General features: G+C 42.2%; 1 protein-coding gene, 1 long non-coding RNA gene and 1 pseudogene across 2 annotated transcripts in view; 1 reads left to right on the top strand and 2 right to left on the bottom strand.

The window, feature by feature from the left end:
* Positions 1-7,190, bottom strand: part of LOC143786169 (uncharacterized) — a 48,800-nt gene extending 41,610 nt beyond the window's left edge. The window contains exons 1-6 of the mRNA XM_077275458.1: positions 7,163-7,190; positions 7,038-7,112; positions 6,090-6,164; positions 5,934-5,984; positions 4,487-4,564; positions 4,325-4,384 (exon numbers count right to left, since the gene is read on the bottom strand). Coding sequence (XP_077131573.1) covers positions 4,325-4,384; positions 4,487-4,564; positions 5,934-5,984; positions 6,090-6,164; positions 7,038-7,112; positions 7,163-7,190 — 367 coding nt within the window. The remainder of the gene's footprint in view (positions 1-4,324; positions 4,385-4,486; positions 4,565-5,933; positions 5,985-6,089; positions 6,165-7,037; positions 7,113-7,162) is intronic.
* Positions 7,191-7,577: 387 nt separating this feature from the next.
* LOC143786168 (serine/arginine-rich splicing factor 9 pseudogene) lies at positions 7,578-8,854 on the top strand (annotated as a pseudogene).
* An 11,994-nt stretch (positions 8,855-20,848) lies between these two features.
* Positions 20,849-21,719, bottom strand: part of LOC143784454 (uncharacterized) — a 34,687-nt gene continuing 33,816 nt past the window's right edge. The window contains exon 6 of the long non-coding RNA XR_013217787.1: positions 20,849-21,631. This is a non-coding gene — a long non-coding RNA (uncharacterized LOC143784454). The remainder of the gene's footprint in view (positions 21,632-21,719) is intronic.

The raw sequence follows: 21,719 nt of genomic DNA, 5'->3' as shown, positions 1-21,719 counted from the left end.
CTTGCTTGTTTTTGCTGCTAATACCCGACCGGGGTTGTTCTTAAAGGGATCCCTTTGTTTACCCAGGATCCCTATTGCTTTTTATTTTTGCTTTTATTTTCCTTTTTGCTCCTTGTTCACCCATGTTGCAAAGACTACCGAATCATGGACGGTGAATGATTCACAAACTGTTTTGTAAATAGTTCGCACCTTATTAAAGGTGCCCTCTACTGGTTTTATAAAAGAAAGGACTCTTTGCGAAGAAACTGTTCCTGGAAACAGCACCAGAGTCCTTACTGCATACGGACTTGCAGCTTGAGAAGTTGCACTACCTCATAGAGACTTGGTCCCCTCTTAAAGGGAACGCTCACCCATAGTACTTAAAGTATAATGATGCTTTAAAAGAAGAAGTAATAATGCTGATATGTAAAAGTTATATGTAGCAAGCTAGTTAATTGTAAGGAATGTTTAATAATGTGTTAGAAAATGAGGACAGGAAGTGAACCCAGACGGGGTTAGTCAGTGAGTCCTCCAGAGAACAATAAGAGATGGTTGATTGGTTTAGTAAATGAGAGAAGAATTACGTTCGCATGAGAAAAAAGGCAGTAGGCCTGGGCAGATAGACAGGCGGTCCTGCATGAGATAATAGTCCTCCTAGGAGCCATACAGAGATGGCTCCGCGGTCCTAAATTGTGAGATGGATGATAAGTTCTATACTGTGTATAGTAGCAGAAAGGCAGTAGGCCTGGGCAGAAAGGGGCGGTCCTGTAATAGAACGAGAGGCAGTAGGCCTGGGCGAGTAGACAGGCAGTCCTGCAGATGTAAAGATGGAAAATGAAGAAAAGTTGATTAGCCTTATAATGTTTTATAAGAAGGTCTTTAGTGGATTCAGCGTGTACGTCCTTAAAGGCAACGTTAAATTATTGTTCAGAAATTTGCACTTAGAATACCCGGTTGGGTAAGAAAAGTTATTTCTAGTATGTTATTTAAAGTATTTAACCATGTTTGTAACGTTCAAGTGTCCTTACCTCCCATAAAGGGAAGCTCTGTTCAAATTTGCTTATTGTTACTGCATTTCTAAAATTGTATGTCTTTTTGCTGACATGTATTGTTGTTTTCTTCCCAGTCCAGGAGTACTGGATTTAACCGGGGGGGAGTGCAGCGCCCCAGAGTCCTGGTCATTGCAGTACTGATGCTCCGCCGCTAAGGGGGGCTATGGTACGTCTGATGGCACTGAAGGAGTTCACCTGATCAGGTATCACATACACCAATACACTTCACAGTCTGGCCTCCAGGGGGAGCTAAGGGTGCTATGTATTAGGCCACTTTCCTCACAATCTGGTAAAACTGGGGGTTAGATAGGAAGTTAGAAAGAAGCTGACTGGGAATCGAACAGGCAACATCCTGTGGCAGAGGGTGTTGCGGGGAGAGACTCAGGGGGGTCCTTGTCAGGGGTGGGATCCTGACAGAGGCCTAGCGAACTGAGAGAACGTTACGGGACCGCGCCTGCACCTGATCGCGGTGGTGCCCTAAGAAAGGACAAGAAGCGAGGTTTATTGTGCTGAGTGAGAAACGAGATCAACGCAACAAGGAGAAACACCAGTAGGAGTTGTGCTGTAAGACGAGGCAACATCCTACTGAGGCGCGCAACCGGTGGCCGGAACGCCGAGGAAGTATAGAGCTCCAGGCCTAACTTCAAACCTATGGCAGGACAGTCAGTTATAGGTGGGTTGTCTCACTCAATTCACCTAAGAAGACATAGGGGGCAACAACAGGAGAAGGGCGACACTAGGGTCCAGGAAGAGCTCCGAGCCTACCCGTCATATGGGTGCGTCCTAGCCATATCATCTGGGGGACGAAGAAGAACATCAGAATCGAGTTGTGAGGGAACACGAGAAACGGACACAACAGTTGTGGGGACTATCCCGTAAGCACAGCAGGGGAGGACCACAACACACAAGCGCTAGAAGGTAGGCACATATTTCCACCTGCAAAGGGAACTCTGGAGGTGCCATCGGACCAGCCGGACTTGCGCAGCCCGGTTAACCGTATTCCGGACTGAGGATCCTGAAGCCTTCAGTAAAGAGGTAAAGAGACTGCAACCTGGTGTCCTCGTTATTAACTGCGACCGACACTGCACCGCACCTCCACCACCATCCACATCTATTATTGTACGCCCCTCAGCAGGGTCACGGACCGGGTCTAGCCACCGTGACAACCCCAGAGCAGAGACTCAGAGGCCCGGTACCGGGTACCCCTCGGCCCTGCGGCAGTGGGGGCGCTGCATATGTACAGATAGTACTGCCTCCCGTTTTTTTCTTGTGAAGTGTGTATGTACAGATAGCACTGCCTCCTTGTTTTTTTTCTTGTAAAGTATGTTTGTACAGATAGTACTGCCTCCCTGCTTTTTCTTGTGAAGTATGTATGTACAGATAGTACTGCCTCCCGGTTTTTTCTTGTGAAGTGTGTATGTACAGATAGTACTGCCTCCCGTTTTTTTCTTGTGAAGTATGTATGTACAGATAGTACTGCCTCCCGTTTTTTTCTTGTGAAGTATGTATGTACAGATAGTACTGCCTCCCGTTTTTTTCTTGTGAAGTATGTATGTACAGATAGCACTGCCTCCTTGTTTTTTCTTGTGAAGTGTGTATGTACAGATAGAAGTAAAAGAGAAAAATGTTCCAGCTTCTTTGATAAAATGTAAAACTTTAATCCATCATATAAAATAGTAGAGGACACACTCCTGGGACAATGCCATATCACAAGTGAAGAAAGCTACGCGTTTCGACCATACGGTCTTTGTCACAGCTGATCTGCTCAGCAGTCCATCCAGTATACGAAGGACTGACCTACCAATGGAAAGGTAAAGCAAAAAAAAAAAAAAGGAGCTCACCTGACCAACAGTACTTTGAATCACAAACACATATAGATCATTGCCAGATATTTAGAATTCTTCACTTGTGATATGGCATTGTCCCAGGAGTGTGTCCTCTACTATTTTATATGATGGATTAAAGTTTTACATTTTATCAAAGAAGCTGGAACATTTTTCTCTTTTACTTGGATTTGCATCACGTCGAGTCAAGACGAAGTTCCGTGCTTCTTGCATATATCGGTGAGCTGGCTTTTTTTCTTTCTTTGTACTTAATATGTACAGATAGCACTGCCTCCTTGTTTTTTCTTGTGAAGTATGTATGTTCAGATAGTACTGCCTCCCGTTTTTTTCTTGTGAAGTATGTATGTACAGATAGTACTGCCTCCCGTTTTTTTCTTGTGAAGTATGTATGTACAGATAGTACTGCCTCCCGTTTTTTTCTTGTGAAGTATGTATGTACAGATAGTACTGCCTCCTTGTTTTTTCTTGTGAAGTATGTATGTACAGATAGTACTGCCTCCTTGTTTTTTCTTGTAAAGTATGTTTGTACAGATAGTACTGCCTCCGTGTTTTTTTCTTGTGAAGTATGTATGTACAGATAGTACTGCCTCCTTGTTTTTTCTTGTGAAGTATGTATGTACAGATAGTACTGCCTCTCTGCTTTTTCTTGTGAAGTATGTATGTTCAGATGGTACTGCTTCCTTTACATTATCCTGTAACTGATGTACACACAGATATCACTGCTTCCCTATGTGATATTTTAAATAATGAAGGCACAGATAGTACTGTCAGAATGTTAGCATAAATAACACTGTCATCGTCTTTTTCATGCAGCATCCAGTAAGTGATATAGGCACAGGTAGTACTGCTGCCCTATCTCATCCTGCAAATAACATTGGCATAGATAATACTGCTTCTCTGGCTCACTGTAAATGTAGGTACAGATAGTGCAGCCTCCTTGTCTTTTCCTTGTATTATCACGAAACTGATGTAGACACAGATAGTACAGCAACTCTACAAATAGCCTTGATTGAAAAGCTCCTGTTTTGTGTCTGCAGCTCTCATGAATATTCATGACTCCGTGTAGTCTGATCCTGCGGTTTTGTGTTACTCTCCTCCCTCCGCCGCTCTTCTGCAGACAATAGAGGAGAGAACAACACCTGACTACAGGATCGGAGTTTGCTCGTAGTCTGTTACCATGGGAACAGAACAGTCTGCAGACAGTACTGTAGACACTACACAGTAGGAGATTTTTTTTAGACTATTCACAAATTACCTAATTTAAAAAAAAAAATTTTGCCACAAGAGTATTAAAAAAAAGTTGTTTCTGTTTCAACAACATTTTATATCTTCAATATTTAGGGAAGGGAACAAGCACTGGGCATAATGTTTTAGACTGTGAGATGTGATGGTATCAGCCATAACCATTTGTTTTCTCACATAATGCGACTTTTGCTGCTCTTTTCTTACCTTTTATATTTCTCCAAAAGAATAGGAAGTTGGGAGGTCCATCATATCGATTAGGTTCTTCTACAAATTTGTAAAAATAAAATGTAAAAATTAATTCTGAGATTTCCCATTTAATCACAATAGTGGAGTGTTGGGACGGTCCTGTGGGATTTATCTTCTCACCTTGTATCGGATAGTAACTATAAATCACAGCTCGCGGGTCCGGACTTGTCTCCTGTATAGGTATTTTATCTTGTACATCTGATAAACAAGGAAAAGAAGTAACTATTGAAAATCCCTCACATCAGAGCTGGGCAAACTGCGGGCCACAGGCCATAGCCGGCCCTCTGACTGTCCCAGTAAGGCCCGTGGACCGTGACAGCCGAAGGGTTAACACAGAGGTCCACAGGCCACACCATTACCTCGCCTGTCTGCCGCTACCCACTGTCACCGCTGGTTACATCCTCAGGGGAACAGACAGCGGTTAATAGGGGAGGAGCCACCGGCTCATGCTTCCACCAATCAGCATGTGGGACTGGGCCAGCGGACATGATGACGTCACTTCATCGCCTCTGCTGTGCGTAGAGGCAGTGTGTCGGAGAGCGTCAGGGGAACGAGAATGAGGTAAGTATGTGGTGGGTTTCCTTTCATATGTGTATGTGATTTTAGCATATATAGGGGGCTATATAGGGGCTCATACTGTATATAGAGAGGCTATGTGGGGCCCATACAGTATATAGATGGGCTATGTGGGGGCTTTTACTGTATATAGAGAGGTTATGGAGGTTTATACTGTGTATAAAGAGGCTCTGTGGGGGCTCATACTGTATATACGGGCTATGTTGGGGGCTATGTGGGGCTCACACAGTATATAGATGGGCTATGTGGGGGCTCTTACTGTATATAGAGAGGCTATGTGGGGGCTCTTACTGTATATAGAGAGGTTATAGGGGCTTATACTGTATATAGAGAGGCTCTGTGGGGGCTCATACTGTATATACGGGCTATGTTGGGTGATATGTGGGGCTCATACAGTATATAGATGGGCCATGTGGGGGCTCTTACTGTATATAGATGGGCTATGTGGGGGCTCTTACTGTATATAGAGAGGCTATGTGGGGGCTCTTACTGTATATAGAGAGGCTATGTGGGGGCTCTTACTGTATATAGAGAGGCTATGTGGGGGCTCTTACTGTATATAGAGCGGCTATGTGGGGGCTCTTACTGTATATAGAGAGGCTATGTGGGGGCTCATACTGTATATTGAGAGGCTAAAGGGGCTTACACTATATATAGAGAGGCTCTGTGGGGGGCTCTCACTGTATATAGGGGCTATGTTGGGGGGCTACGTGAGGGCTCATACAGTACATACTGTAGAGGGGCTATGTGGGGGTTAATGTACATAGAGGGGCTGTGTGTGGGCTCTTTCGGTATATAGGAATCTGAGTGTGGGCTCATACTGTATATATAGAGGCTATGTGGGGGCTCATAATGTATATGTAGTACTGCCTCCCTCCATCATCCCGTAAATGTGGTATTTTTTTTTTTTTTTAAATTGCCACTGGAGAAATAAAAAAAAAAGTTGCTTCTGTTTTTTTTTGCGTTGTGTTCCTTACTGCTCTTTTCTCACCTTTTATATTGAAGTTGGGCGGTCCATCATATTGATTAGGTTCTTCTATAACTTTAGAAATAGAAAGGAAAAAAAAAGTTAATTCTGAGATTTTCCACAATTTTGGAGTCTTGGGAAGGATAGAGCACAATGGTCCTGTGTGTTTTATCTTCTCACCTTGTATCAAATGGTTATTAATCAGGGCTCGCGGGTCTGGACTTGTCTCCTGTGTGGGTATTGTATTATGTAAATCTGATAAACAGGAAAAAAAGTTGCAATAATTTATCTTATTTTATTCAGAATCAGACTACGCAATGTTTGTTTGTAATCCATAACCATGGAAACATATAGTCTATAGAAGTGCTTAAGACCTAAAATGGTCGGTGATTTTTAACCAAGGCTACTCGCAAAATTTTGGGTTTTTGAAGATTTTTTTTTTCAGAGCAATAAACCATTGTTTATAAGAATAATAAAGAATAGAAAAGAAAGGAAAGCAAATAATGGGAAAGAAAGGAAAAGAAGAAGAAAATAATAGAAGATTAAAAAAAAAAGAAAAGACAAGAAAGGAGAGAAAAGAAAGGAAAGGAAAGGAGAGGGGAGGACATGTAAAGAAAAAATAAGAGAACAGAAAGGTAAAGAAAAGAGAATAAATGAAAAGAAGAAAAAAACAAAAGAGAAAGGAAGGAGAATATATCAAAAGAGAAAAAAAGAAAACCAAGAGAAAAGAAGGAAATAAGAGAAGAAAAAAAATGAAAGAAAAGAGAAGAGAAAGGAATGAAAAGAAAGGAAAGAGAAGTAAAAAAAAAGAAAAGAAAGGAAATGAAAAGATAGGAAAGAGAAAAGTGGAACTTGAGTTTCCAACTGATGAAAACAATATAAACAGTATATAAAAAAATATTAGTATGGAAAGAGCAGAGCAATGTAAAGTGTATTTTAGTGGGACATTGTTCCATTTGGAAAATAGTGGAAAAAAAAAGATATTTATTTCCATTTTCTCTTTATCTTTCCACCCAGTATCGGCAAAAAAATTTGAATATTAAAAGGACATAAAAGGAACCGCATGTATGAAGAAAAAAATGCCTGATCATGAACATGTTAATAATAAACAATGTTTTACATTCTCACCTTCTTTAATTCCCCGTATAAAATCCCGCGGCACAATACGAGGATATGGACGAAATTTTCTAATATGCACAACATCTGCAAATACAGTAAAGAAAACAAGAAAAAATTCACATTAAGATCATTGCCGGTGACTGAGCCGCCTCCATATATCATTATTTACTATCATTATATTACTGTCTGACTACCCTGATCAGAGCTGCCGCCCAGAATTCAAAAAGTTAGTAAAGTTTTTGGGATTTTCCCCCATTTTGATGAAAACTGACCTGTGATTACACATGATGAAACGTTTAACTATCTGACATGCAATACCACATTGCTCCTGTAGTGGTCACTATAGAGTAAATGTATAGTAGGGAGGAAAGTGAAGTCAGACTGGCTTAAAGGGATGGTCTATTCTTAGCATATGCCATGAATATCAGATCATGGGGGTCCAACTCTCTGTACCCCAATTGATTAGCTGACTGAAGAAGCCTTGACTTTTGGATATGGTGTGGCCTATCCTAAGAATGGGCCATCTGTTTAGCGATAAAAGGCCCAGGGATGGCATCTACAGCCTGGTCCCGAGGTCTGAGGATGCCCAACAGGGCCTCTGCATCATAAGAAGACAGTAGGGTTATACAGTGAAGAGAAAGGGTAACAATGCTTTGACCTGCTTTGACCGTATTTTTGTGGACAATTTACCGGCCAATGTACGAGAGAAGGAGCTGGAGGAGTTGTTCCATCAGTATGGGATGATCTCTACCATCGAGCTGCAGAATCATGGGAGAGGGGGTGCCACACCATTCACCTTCATCACCTTCCAGTATACACGGTATGCGGAAAACGCCATGAGTGGAAGCAATGGATACGAGTTCGACTCTTATTGTTTACGTGTGGAGTTTCCCAAGTCAAGCAGGAGACCAGGTGGAGGTTACGGAGGACTAAACTGGAGGAACTGGTCACTTTCTCCTCTCAGAACTTCCCCCCTCGAGAAGTTGGCAGGATCTAAACGATTATATGAGAGAAGCTGGAGATGTCTACTATGCTGATGAGCACAAGGATGGAACGGGGATTGTTGAGTTTGTTCACAAGGAGGACATGGAATATGCTTTGAGGAAACTGGATGAAAAAAAGTTTTGTTCTCTTGAAGGTGAAACCTCTTACATTCGTGTCTCTGCTTAAAGACATGCTAAAGGATTGCCCCCTATAAGTGCAGAAGGGTGATTGGAAGCCTATCATGTCTGGCTAATTAAGATGGGGGAGGTATGTGGCGACATCGCATTTAATCTGAACTATCCAGACATACTATTTCAGTAGGCCCAGAGACCTGAGCTCGAGTTCATGTGAGAATGACTGTTCACCATTATTGTCACCAAATTATAGTTCACTGGCAGCCATTTGTGGACTGGCTGCTGATTAACTATTGTATCTGTCCTAGTAGTGATCTACTATTTATAGGAAACAAAGGCACAATGTTTGAATGTTTGTTAATATGTTGATGACCCATTGGTGCTCTGCAATATGAAGGACAAGCTATGCATGTTGTTTGCACACCTGCAGCGAGGGATGGCACCTACCACCTTCCCCCCAATCTGTGGTGGAATGACTGAATGAGAAGTTGTGACCTATAAAAAGGAGGATCTCCCTGTGTTCAGAGACTCTACATTACAGAAGTCATGGAATCATCACTCCAACTGAAGAAATACAGAGCTGCCACATTTGACCATCACTGAACCACTGACATGTTTGGAGAAAGCCAGGATTGGGACCCGCCGGTCGCCTGGTTCCATGGAGACGTTTAGAGAAGCCAGGTTGTGATTCTCGTGTCAACTGGCCATGTACCTCGTATGGACTCGTTGGACTGTCATCTTCCTACGCTTGTCGTTACCTCCTCTGTTGTGAATTTGGATTCTGGGCTCCCCCGGTGGCTACTGGTGGAATTGAACTGGTGTCTTCATCTTCTCTGTTCACCTGTTCCCATCAAGATGTGGGAGTCGCTATATAACCTTGCTGCTCTGTTAGTTGCTTGCCGGTCAACAATGTTATCAGAAGCCTCTCTGTGCTTGTTCCTGCTCCTAGACAACTACTAGATAAGTTGGACTCTTGTCCATGTTTGTTTTTGCATTTTTGTTCCAGTTCACAGCTGTAGTTTCGTTACTGTGTCTGGAAAGCTCTTGTGAACAGGAATTGCCACTCTGGTGTTATGAGTTAATGACAGAGTTTTAAAGTAATTTCTGGATGGTGTTTTTGATTAGGGTTTTCAGCTGACCATGAAAGTGTCCTTCCTGTCTTCTGCTATGTAGTAAGTGGACCTCAAATTTGCTAAACCTATTTTCATCCTACGTTTGTTATTTCATCTTAATTCACCGCCAATACATGTGGGGGGCCTCTGTCTCCTTTTGGGGTATTTCTCTAGAGGTGAGCTAGGACTAATATTTTCCTCTGCTAGCATTATTTAGTCCTCCGGCTGGTGCTGGGCATCTAGAATCAACGTAGGCATGCTACCCGGCCACTGCTAGTTGTGTGTTAGGTTTAGTTCATGGTCAGCTCAGTTCCCATCTTCCAAGAGCTAGTTCCTATATATGCTTATGCTATGATCTCTTGCCATTGAGATCATGACAGTTTGACCGGCCCACTAAAGGGTTAAAATCCTTGGCTGAGAAAGGAGAGAAATAAGTAGTCTGCTGATATATATTTTTTTTTTTTTCCTCTCCTTTGAATGGCTTTGTGTCCACCTGTTTGTAATGGATCTTCAGAGTGTAACTGCAGGTTTGAATAATCTCGCCACGAAGGTACAAAATTTGCAAGATTTTGTTTGTCATGCACCTGTATCTGAGCCGAGAATTCCTTTGCCGGAATTTTTCTCGGGGAATAGATCTGGGTTTCAGAATTTTCGAAATAATTGCAAATTATTTTTGTCCCTGAAATCTCACTCTGCCGGAGACCCTGCACAGCAGGTCAGGATTGTGATTTCCTTGCTCCGGGGCGACCCTCAAGACTGGGCTTTTTCATTGACACCAGGGGATCCTGCGTTGCTCAATGTGGATGCGTTTTTTCTGGCCTTGGGGTTGCTTTATGACGAACCTCATTTGGAGCTTCAGGCAGAAAAAACTTTGATGTCCCTATCTCAGGGGCAAGATGAAGCGGAAATTTACTGCCAAAGATTCCGTAAATGGTCTGTGCTTACTCAGTGGAATGAGTGCGCCCTGGCGGCGACTTTCAGAGAGGGTCTCTCTGATGCCATTAAGGATGTTATGGTGGGGTTCCCTGTGCCTGCGGGTCTGAATGAGTCCATGACAATGGCTATTCAGATCGATAGGCGTTTGCGGGAGCGCAAACCAGTGCACCATCTGGCGGTGTCCACTGAGAAATCGCCAGAGAGTATGCAGTGTGATAGAATTCTGTCCCGAAGCGAGCGGCAGAATTTTAGACGGAAAAATGGGTTGTGTTTCTATTGTGGTGATTCTACTCATGTTATATCAGCATGCTCTAAGCGCACTAAAAAACTTGGCAAATCTGTTTCCATTTGCACCTTACCGTCTAAGTTTATTCTATCTGTGACCCTGATTTGCTCTTTGTCATCTATTACCACGGACGCCTATGTCGACTCTGGCGCCGCTTTGAGTCTTATGGATTGGTCCTTTGCCAATCGCTGTGGGTATGATTTAGAGCCTTTGGAGACTCCTATTCCTCTGAAGGGGATTGACTCCACCCCATTGGCTAATAATAAACCACAATACTGGACACAAGTAACTATGCGTATTAATCCGGATCACCAGGAGATTATTCGCTTTCTGGTGCTGTATAATCTACATGATGATTTGGTGCTAGGATTGCCTTGGCTGCAATCTCACAACCCAGTCCTCGACTGGAAAGCTATGTCTGTGTTGAGCTGGGGATGTAAGGGGGCTCATGGGGATGTACCTGTGGTTTCCATTTCATCATCTATTCCCTCTGAAATTCCTGAGTTCCTGTCTGACTATCGTGACGTCTTTGAAGAATCCAAGCTTGGTTCGTTACCTCCGCACCGAGAGTGCGATTGTGCCATAGATTTAATCCCGGGTAGTAAATACCCAAAGGGTCGTTTATTTAATCTGTCTGTGCCTGAACACGCTGCTATGCGAGAATATATAAAGGAGTCCTTGGAAAAGGGACATATTCGTCCATCGTCATCTCCCTTAGGAGCCGGTTTTTTCTTTGTGTCAAAAAAAGACGGCTCTTTGAGACCATGTATTGATTATCGGCTTTTGAATAAAATCACTGTTAAATATCAATACCCATTGCCGTTGCTGACTGATTTGTTTGCTCGCATAAAGGGGGCCAAGTGGTTCTCTAAGATTGACCTTCGTGGGGCGTATAATTTGGTGCGAATCAGGCAGGGGGATGAGTGGAAAACCGCATTTAATACGCCCGAGGGCCACTTTGAGTATTTAGTGATGCCTTTTGGTCTTTCTAATGCTCCGTCAGTTTTCCAGTCCTTTATGCATGATATTTTTCGCGATTATTTGGATAAATTTATGATTGTGTATCTGGATGATATTCTGATTTTTTCGGATGACTGGGACTCTCATGTCCAGCAAGTCAGGAGGGTTTTTCAGGTTTTGCGGTCTAATTCCTTGTGTGTGAAGGGTTCTAAGTGTGTTTTTGGGGTACAGAGGATTTCTTTTTTGGGATATATTTTTTCCCCCTCTTCCATTGAAATGGATCCTGTCAAGGTTCAAGCTATTTGTGATTGGACGCAACCCTCTTCTCTTAAGAGTCTTCAGAAATTTTTGGGCTTTGCTAACTTTTATCGTCGATTTATTGCTGGTTTTTCGGATATTGCTAAACCATTGACCGATTTGACTAAGAAGGGTGCTGATGTTGCTGATTGGTCCCCTGATGCTGTGGAGGCCTTTCGGGAGCTTAAGCGCCGTTTTTCCTCTGCCCCTGTGTTGCGTCAGCCTGATGTTGCTCTACCTTTTCAGGTTGAGGTCGACGCTTCTGAGATCGGAGCTGGGGCAGTGTTGTCGCAGAAAAGTTCTGACTGCTCCGTGATGAGGCCTTGTGCCTTCTTTTCCCGTAAATTTTCGCCCGCTGAGCGGAATTATGATGTTGGGAATCGGGAGCTTTTGGCCATGAAGTGGGCTTTTGAGGAGTGGCGCCATTGGCTTGAGGGGGCCAGACATCAGGTGGTGGTATTGACTGACCACAAAAATTTGATTTATCTTGAGACCGCCAGGCGCCTGAATCCTAGACAGGCGCGCTGGTCATTATTTTTCTCTCGGTTTAATTTTGTGGTGTCATACCTACCGGGTTCTAAGAATGTTAAGGCGGATGCCCTTTCTAGGAGTTTTGAGCCTGACTCACCTGGTAACTCTGAGCCCACAGGTATCCTTAAGGATGGAGTGGTATTGTCAGCCGTTTCTCCAGACCTGCGGCGGGCCTTGCAGGAGTTTCAGGCGGATAGACCGGATCGTTGCCCACCTGATAAACTGTTTGTTCCTGATGATTGGACCAGTAGAGTCATCTCTGAGGTTCATTCTTCTGCGTTGGCAGGTCATCCTGGCATTTTTGGTACCAGGGATTTGGTGGCAAGGTCCTTTTGGTGGCCTTCCCTGTCACGAGATGTGCGAGGCTTTGTGCAGTCTTGTGACGTTTGTGCTCGGGCCAAGCCTTGTTGTTCTCGGGCTAGTGGATTGTTGTTACCCTTGCCTATCCCGAAGAGGCCTTGGACGCACATCTCGATGGATTTTATTTCAGATCTGCCTGTTTCTCAGAAGATGTCTGTCATCTGGGTGGTGTGTGACCGTTTCTCTAAGATGGTCCATTTGGTTCCTCTGCCCAAGTTGCCTTCTTCTTCCGAGTTGGTTCCTCTGTTTTTTCAAAATGTTGTTCGTTTGCATGGTATTCCTGAGAATATCGTTTCTGACAGAGGGACCCAATTCGTGTCTAGATTTTGGCGGGCATTCTGTGCTAGGATGGGCATAGATTTATCTTTTTCGTCCGCTTTCCATCCTCAGACGAATGGCCAGACCGAGCGGATTAATCAGACCCTGGAGACATATCTGAGGTGTTTTGTGTCTGCTGACCAGGATGATTGGGTTGCTTTTTTGCCATTGGCGGAGTTCGCTCTCAATAATCGGGCCAGCTCTGCCACTTTGGTGTCCCCGTTTTTCTGTAATTCGGGGTTTCATCCTCGATTTTCCTCTGGTCAGGTGGAATCTTCGGATTGTCCTGGAGTGGATGCTGTGGTGGAGAGATTGCATCAGATCTGGGGGCAGGTGGTGGACAATTTGAGGTTGTCCCAGGAGAAGACTCAGCTTTTTGCCAACCGCCACCGTCGTGTTGGTCCTCGGCTTTGTGTTGGGGATTTGGTGTGGTTGTCTTCTCGTTTTGTCCCTATGAGGGTCTCTTCTCCTAAGTTTAAGCCTCGGTTCATTGGCCCGTATAAGATATTGGAGATTCTTAACCCTGTTTCCTTCCGTTTGGACCTCCCTGCATCCTTTTCTATTCATAACGTTTTTCATCGGTCATTGTTGCGCAGGTATGAGGTACCGGTTGTGCCTTCCGTTGAGCCTCCTGCTCCGGTGTTGGTTGAGGGTGAGTTGGAGTACGTTGTGGAGAAAATCTTAGACTCTCGTGTTTCCAGACGGAGACTCCAGTATCTGGTCAAGTGGAAGGGATACGGCCAGGAGGATAATTCTTGGGTGAATGCATCTGATGTTCATGCCTCTGATCTGGTTCGTGCCTTTCATAGGGCCCATCCTGATCGCCCTGGTGGTTCTGGTGAGGGTTCGGTGCCCCCTCCTTGAGGGGGGGGTACTGTTGTGAATTTGGATTCTGGGCTCCCCCGGTGGCTACTGGTGGAATTGAACTGGTGTCTTCATCTTCTCTGTTCACCTGTTCCCATCAAGATGTGGGAGTCGCTATATAACCTTGCTGCTCTGTTAGTTGCTTGCCGGTCAACAATGTTATCAGAAGCCTCTCTGTGCTTGTTCCTGCTCCTAGACAACTACTAGATAAGTTGGACTCTTGTCCATGTTTGTTTTTGCATTTTTGTTCCAGTTCACAGCTGTAGTTTCGTTACTGTGTCTGGAAAGCTCTTGTGAACAGGAATTGCCACTCTGGTGTTATGAGTTAATGACAGAGTTTTAAAGTAATTTCTGGATGGTGTTTTTGATTAGGGTTTTCAGCTGACCATGAAAGTGTCCTTTCTGTCTTCTGCTATGTAGTAAGTGGACCTCAAATTTGCTAAACCTATTTTCATCCTACGTTTGTTATTTCATCTTAATTCACCGCCAATACATGTGGGGGGCCTCTGTCTCCTTTTGGGGTATTTCTCTAGAGGTGAGCTAGGACTAATATTTTCCTCTGCTAGCATTATTTAGTCCTCCGGCTGGTGCTGGGCATCTAGAATCAACGTAGGCATGCTACCCGGCCACTGCTAGTTGTGTGTTAGGTTTAGTTCATGGTCAGCTCAGTTCCCATCTTCCAAGAGCTAGTTCCTATATATGCTTATGCTATGATCTCTTGCCATTGAGATCATGACACTCCTCTCTGTGTGTGCCACAGGTGGGGTAGTGACCCTGGAAGATGAAGCCAGGCTGTGACCCTCTGGTCAACTGGCCTTGTACCTCAATGGACTGTCATCTTCCTACGCTTGTCGTTACCTCCTCTCTGTGTGCGTGCCACAGGTGGGGTAGTCGACCCTGGAAGATGAAGCCAGGTTGTGACCCTCTGGTCAACTGGCCTTGTACCTCAATGGACTACCATCTTCCTAAGCTTGTCGTTACCTCCTTTCTGTGTGCCTGCCACAAGTGGGGTAGTCGACCCTGGAAGATCTGAAGTCACAGTTTCTATTATTCCCGGCGAGTCAAGGGAAGGGTGAGACTCTGTAATGTGCGCCATCTTAGGTACTTTGCTGGGACTGTTCTGTTTGCTATTGCGTGTTGTGGTTCAATAAATTATTGCCACACCGTTACCCTCACCCTGTGTTGTCTGAGTAGTGTTCTGCCAACGGTGCGAGAGATCGGGCATTTAGTGGTATGAGCTCTGGTCTATGCAGTCTTGCTAAAGACAGCCAGGCCACCGGACGAGAGCACTCACTGACCCCCGTATCTCCACAGCATCTTATGATTATTCTCAGTTCTAACCTTTATCATATTCCAGAGCTGCGCTCATAATAATTCTGCAGGGAAGAGTCTTCTCTACTCCTGGTCGTGAACAGTCATCAGATGTGACACGATCTGTCCTGATATGTCCTATACCTTGTAATAATTGTGATACGCTCCCCGGTGGCAGCTTGTATTGGAAAAACTTGGAACATTTTCCCATTCTTCCCTGTAAAAGAAAAAATAAGTGAATGACATAATGAGAGTTCATCATCACACCTGAAGATCAACACAACCCCCAGATCAGGTCCCCTAAACAGATGCAGGTGCCCTTGAAGAAGTACAACCCCCCCACCCCAATACAGACCCACTAAATACAGACCTGAGACCAGACCCCCTAAATACAGGCCCCACATCAGCTTCCGTAAACAGATACAGATCCCAAAAAAGGGCCCTTCAACAAATCTAGACTCCAACCTAGAACCTGTAAACAAACACCCCAAACCAGACCCCCAAAACAAATATAGCAGCCAAGCTAGATCCCCCTAACAAACCTAGACCCTGAACAAGTACAGCACCCTCCAACCAGACCCCCAAACCAGACTCCTGTAACAAATACAGACCCTAAACCAAACATATAAACACACTACAAACCAGCCCCCCTAAACAGATACACACCCCAGATCAGATCACCGAAATAAATACAGACACCGTACCAGGACTACGAATCTATTACATCCCATGCCATACTAATATCGGCAGACCACGTGTCACCCCCTCCCCCGGCTTGGCATGTCCTCAGGATGCAGGTACCCTTGAGTGCAACAGTGGAACCCCGCTACGCACTGTCACCCCGCTACGCACTGTCACCCCGCTACGCACTGTCACCCCGCTACGCACTGTCACCCTGCTACACATTGTCACCCCGCTACGCACTGTCACACCGCTACACACTGTCACCCCGCTACGCACTGTCACCCCGCTACGCACTGTCACCCCGCTACGCACTATCACCCCGCTATACACTGTCACCCCGCTCCGCACTGTCACCCCGCTACGCACTGTCACCCCACTACGCACTGTCACCCCGCTACGCACTATCACCCCGCTACGCACTGTCACCCCACTACACATTGTCACCCCGCTACGCACTATCACCCCGCTACGCACTGTCACCCCGCTACGTACTGTCACCCCACTACACATTGTCACCCCACTACGCACTATCACCCCGCTACACAATATCACCCCGCTACGCATTGTCACCCCACTACACATTGTCACCCCGCTATGCACTATCACCCCCGCTACGCATTGTCACCCCACTACACATTGTCACCTCGCTCTGCACTGTCACCCCATCTACTCTGCCTAATATTTTTTTGAGGGAGGGGGGCCCGATTAGGACTTTTGCTATGGGGCCCCATTATTTCTATGTACGCCCCTGATCTCAGACCACGGACCCCTCAGTGTAGGCTCAGGCCAGACCCCTTAGATAAATATACCCAGACTAGCCCCCATAACCAGATACAGACCCCTGGCCAGACTCTTATCTATTTTGTTCCTACAGCTGGCCGATCCTCGGTATTTTTTGTGCTCCAGCATAAAATGTTCTGTAGGGCAGCGCCGGTGTCAGGGCGTTATCTGCACTGGGCGGCAAGAATAAGGAGAGACAGTAAGAGGCGAGAAAGCAGAGAATGCGGCTCGTCCAGAACTCATACCTGATATTATATGCCTTGTGTTCTCGCCGTACGGTCAGCTTCAGTCCGTGACCCTCGGGACTAAATCGCCTCTGCTGCACCGAAACGGCGGCTTAGTTTATTTCTGGCGCCAAAAAATCACTCCTCCCAGGAAGTTACCGAGCCCCATGTAAGATGATCGTCCAAACATCCCTCGTCATAAGAGTGAATGTACCTGAGGACTTTTTCTTCGTAAACCCATATATTTAGCCACTTCTTTAACCCCCTTCCTGCACCGCGCTGTAATAATATGTGGCAGAATAGGAGGTATTTAGATTCTGACCATTTAACCCCATAGATGCTGCTGACGATACAAACGCTTGACGTGTCAGACTGGAAAAACATGGCCGCAGCTTGTGCACTGATGCAGTACAGGTAGATCAGACGATCCAGGCGTGAACAGGAAAACAAACCGTTTACTAAAAAAAAACCAAGTGGAATAATTTTTTTTCTTTTGCAAAAAAGATTATTTGCATAGATGACATATCTACAGTCCTAAGGAGCCGTCAAGTAGAATTGATACTTTATTTATACATCATAAAATGCAAACAAACAGGAAACTCTTGAAAACGACATACAGGCTTGATACAATGTATCCGTGTATCCAATCCTCCGACTGCAGCACCCGATACATTACTAGATACAGTAACATTATGTAGCAGCCAGACACCATCCTTAATATAGGGGGCAGTATCATAGTAGTTATATTCTTGTACATAGGAGCAGTATTATAATAGTTATATTCTTGTACATAGGGAGCAGTATTATAGTAGTTATATTCTTGTACATAGGAGCAGTATTATAGTAGTTATATTCTTATACATAGGGGCAGTATTATAGTAGTTATATTCTTGTACATAGGAGCAGTATCATAGTAGTTATATTCTTGTACATAGGGGCAGTATTATAGTAGTTATGTTCTTGTACATAGGGAGCAGTATTATAGTAGTTATATTCTTGTACATAGGAGCAGTATTATAGTAGTTATATTCTTATACATAGGAGCAGTATTATAGTAGTTATATTCTTGTACATAGGAGCAGTATTATAGTAGTTATATTCTTGTACATAAGGGCAGTATTATAGTGGTTATATTCTTGTACATAGGAGCAGTATTATAGTAGTTATATTCTTGTACATAGGAGCAGTATTATAATAGTTATATTCTTGTACATAGGGGAAGTATTATAGAAGTTATTTCTTGTAAATAGGAGCAGTATTATAGTAGTTATATTGTTGTACATAGGAGCAGTATTATAGTAGTTATATTCTTGTACATAGGGGCAGTATTATAGTAGTTATATTCTTGTACATAGGAGCAGTATTATAGTAGTTATATTCTTGTACATAGGAGCAGTATTATAGTAGTTATATTCTTGTACATAGGGGCAGTATTATAGTAGTTATATTCTTGTACATAGGAGCAGTATTATAGTAGTTATATTCTTGTACATAGGGGCAGGATTATAGTAGTTATATTCTTGTACATAGGGGCGGTATTATAGTAGTTATATTCTTGTACATAGGGGCGGTATTATAGTAGTTATATTCTTGTACATAGGGGCGGTATTATAGTAGTTATGTTCTTGTACATGGGGGCGGTATTATAGTAGTTATGTTCTTGTACATGGGGGCGGTATTATAGTAGTTATATTCTTGTACATAGGAGGCAGTATTATAGTAGTTATATTCTTGTACATAGGAGCAGTATTATAGTAGTTATATTCTTGTACATAGGAGCAGTATTATAGTAGTTATATTCTTGTACATAGGGGCGGTATTATAGTAGATATGTTCTTGTACACGGGGGCGGTATTATAGTAGTTATATTCTTGTACATAGGAGGCAGTATTATAGTAGTTATATTCTTGTACATAGGAGCAGTATTATAGTAGTTATATTCTTGTACATAGGAGCAGTATTATAGTAGTTATATTCTTGCACATAGGGGCAGTATTATAGTAGTCATATTCTTGTACATAGGGGCAGTATTATAGTAGTTATATTCTTGTACATAGGGGCAGTATTATAGAAGTTATATTCTTGTAAATAGGGGCAGTATTATAGTAGTCATATTCTTGTACATAGGAGCAGTATTATAGTAGGTATATTCTTGTACATAGGGGCAGTATTATAGAAGTTATATTCTTGTAAATAGGGGCAGTATTATAGTAGTTATATTCTTGTACATAGGGGCAGTATTATAGTAGTTATATTCTTGTACATAGGAGCAGTATTATAGTAGTTATATTCTTGTACATAGGGGCAGTATTATAGTAGTCATATTCTTGTACATAGGGGGCAGTATTATAGTAGTTATATTCTTGTACATAGGGGGCAGTATTATAGTAGTTATATTCTTGTACATAGGGGCGGTATTATAGTAGTTATATTCTTGTACATAGGGGCGGTATTATAGTAGTTATGTTCTTGTACATGGGGGCAGTATTATAGTAGTTATATTTTTGTACATAGGAGGCAGTATTATAGTAGTTATATTCTTGTACATAGGGGGCAGTATTATAGTAGTTATATTCTTGCACATAGGAGCAGTATTATAGTAGTTATATTCTTGTACATAGGGGCAGTATTATAGTAGCTATATTCTTCTACATAGGGGCAGTATTATAGTAGTTATATTCTTGCACATAGGGGCAGTATTATAGTAGTTATATTCTTGTACATAGCAGCAGTATTATAGTAGTTATATTCTTGTACATAGGAGCAGTATTATAGTAGTTATATTCTTGTACATAGCAGCAGTATTATAGTAGTTATATTCTTGTACATAGGAGGCAGTATTATAGTAGTTATATTCTTGCACATAGGGGCAGTATTATAGTAGTTATATTCTTGTACATAGCAGCAGTATTATAGTAGTTATATTCTTGAACATAGGAGGCAGTATTATAGTAGTTATATTCTTGCACATAGGAGCAGTATTATAGTAGTTATATTCTTGTACATAGCAGCAGTATTATAGTAGTTATATTCTTGTACATAGGAGGCAGTATTATAGTAGTTATATTCTTGCACATAGGGGCAGTATTATAGTAGTTATATTCTTGTACATAGCAGCAGTATTATAGTAGTTATATTCTTGTACATAGGAGCAGTATTATAGTAGTTATATTCTTGTACATAGCAGCAGTATTATAGTAGTTATATTCTTGTACATAGGAGGCAGTATTATAGTAGTTATATTCTTGCACATAGGGGCAGTATTATAGTAGTTATATTCTTGTACATAGCAGCAGTATTATAGTAGTTATATTCTTGAACATGGGAGGCAGTATTATAGTAGTTATATTCTTGTACATAGCGGCAGTATTATAGTAGTTATATTCTTGTACATAGGAGGCAGTATTATAGTAGTTATATTCTTGTACATAGGGGCAGTATTATAGTAGTTATATTCTTGTACATAGGGAGCAGTATTATAGTAGTTATATTCTTGTACATAGGGGAAGTATTATAGTAGCTATATTCTTGTACATAGGGGGCAGTATTATAGTATATTCTTGTACATAGGAGCAGTATTATAGTAGTTATATTCTTGTACATAGGGCAGTATTATAGTAGTTATATTCTTGTATATAGGAGCAGTATTATAGTAGTTATATTCTTGTACATAGGAGCAGTATTATAGTAGTTATATTATTGTACATAGGGGCAGTATTATAGTAGTTATATTCTTATACATAGGAGCAGTATTATAGTAGTTATATTCCTGTACATAGGGGCAGTATTATAGTAGTTATATTCTTGTACATAGGAGCAGTATTATAGTAGTTATATTCTTGTACATAGGAGCAGTATTATAGTAGTCATATCCTTGTACACAGGGGCAGTATTATAGTAGTTATATTCTTATACATAGGAGCAGTATTATAGTAGTTATATTCCTGTACATATATATATATATATATATATATATATATATATATATATATATATATATATATATATATATGTATATATATACACACACACACACGAATTGTTCAGAGTTTCGTGATACTTTTATTAAATAAAAAACACTTTTTTCTTTTTTTTTTAAATGTCACATAAGGTCATGGCAGGCTTTTACTTTGTACATTATTATTTGTATCACATGATATGACATATCCACAGTAATACAGTTAAGAAGTAATGTATCACAGTGCTGTAAACTACAAGTATATTATATAAGTGATCAAAAGATTGCAAGTTCAAGTCCTTTGAGAAGACTAAAAAAACATGAAAAAATGTAAAAGCTATTATAAACAATACCTAATTTTAAATGTCCTTTTTTTCCTCCAAACGTAAATATTGATATAAACAAAAAAATCCATTGATCGTTATGACTGCTTGAGTCCAAACTAATAAGCTATCATAAAATTCATCCCTTATGTTGAAACACTGTAATGGAAAAAAATATTTGAAATGTCAAATTGTTTTTTTTTTGTATGGAGTCATTGAAAACAATAGTTCATACTGCAAAAATAATGCCCTGATAGCCAGCAATTCAAGGGTGTGAGACCCACATTAAACTATCGTACAGGTGGACTGCTGAGCGCTGCAACAGAATATCCTATTTCCATATGTTGATCCTTCTTTAGACTTTGCCGCCCTCCGAGGAGCTCGATTTCCATCCTGATGTCTGCACTAATAAAATGTCCTCAAGTTCCTCTTAGTATAGTTACTAAGATAAGCTCTGTGTAGATTGTAAGCTCTTCAGCCTAGCATCAGCTATCAACTTCTTGAAGTTTTCCACCATATTACTCTCTTATGAATGAGGTACCTAGAAAATTAAAAAAGCACATTTTAAAAAAATAACCAAGGTGTGGTAATGGGCAAGCTGGTATTATGTAATATCTGTACTAGGGGCC

The sequence above is a fragment of the Ranitomeya variabilis genome, chromosome 7 (assembly GCF_051348905.1).
Source record: "Ranitomeya variabilis isolate aRanVar5 chromosome 7, aRanVar5.hap1, whole genome shotgun sequence".
Lineage (NCBI taxonomy): Eukaryota > Metazoa > Chordata > Amphibia > Anura > Dendrobatidae > Ranitomeya > Ranitomeya variabilis.
The sequence above is the reverse complement of the archived record's forward strand: the minus strand, read 5'-3'. Positions and strand labels throughout refer to the sequence as shown.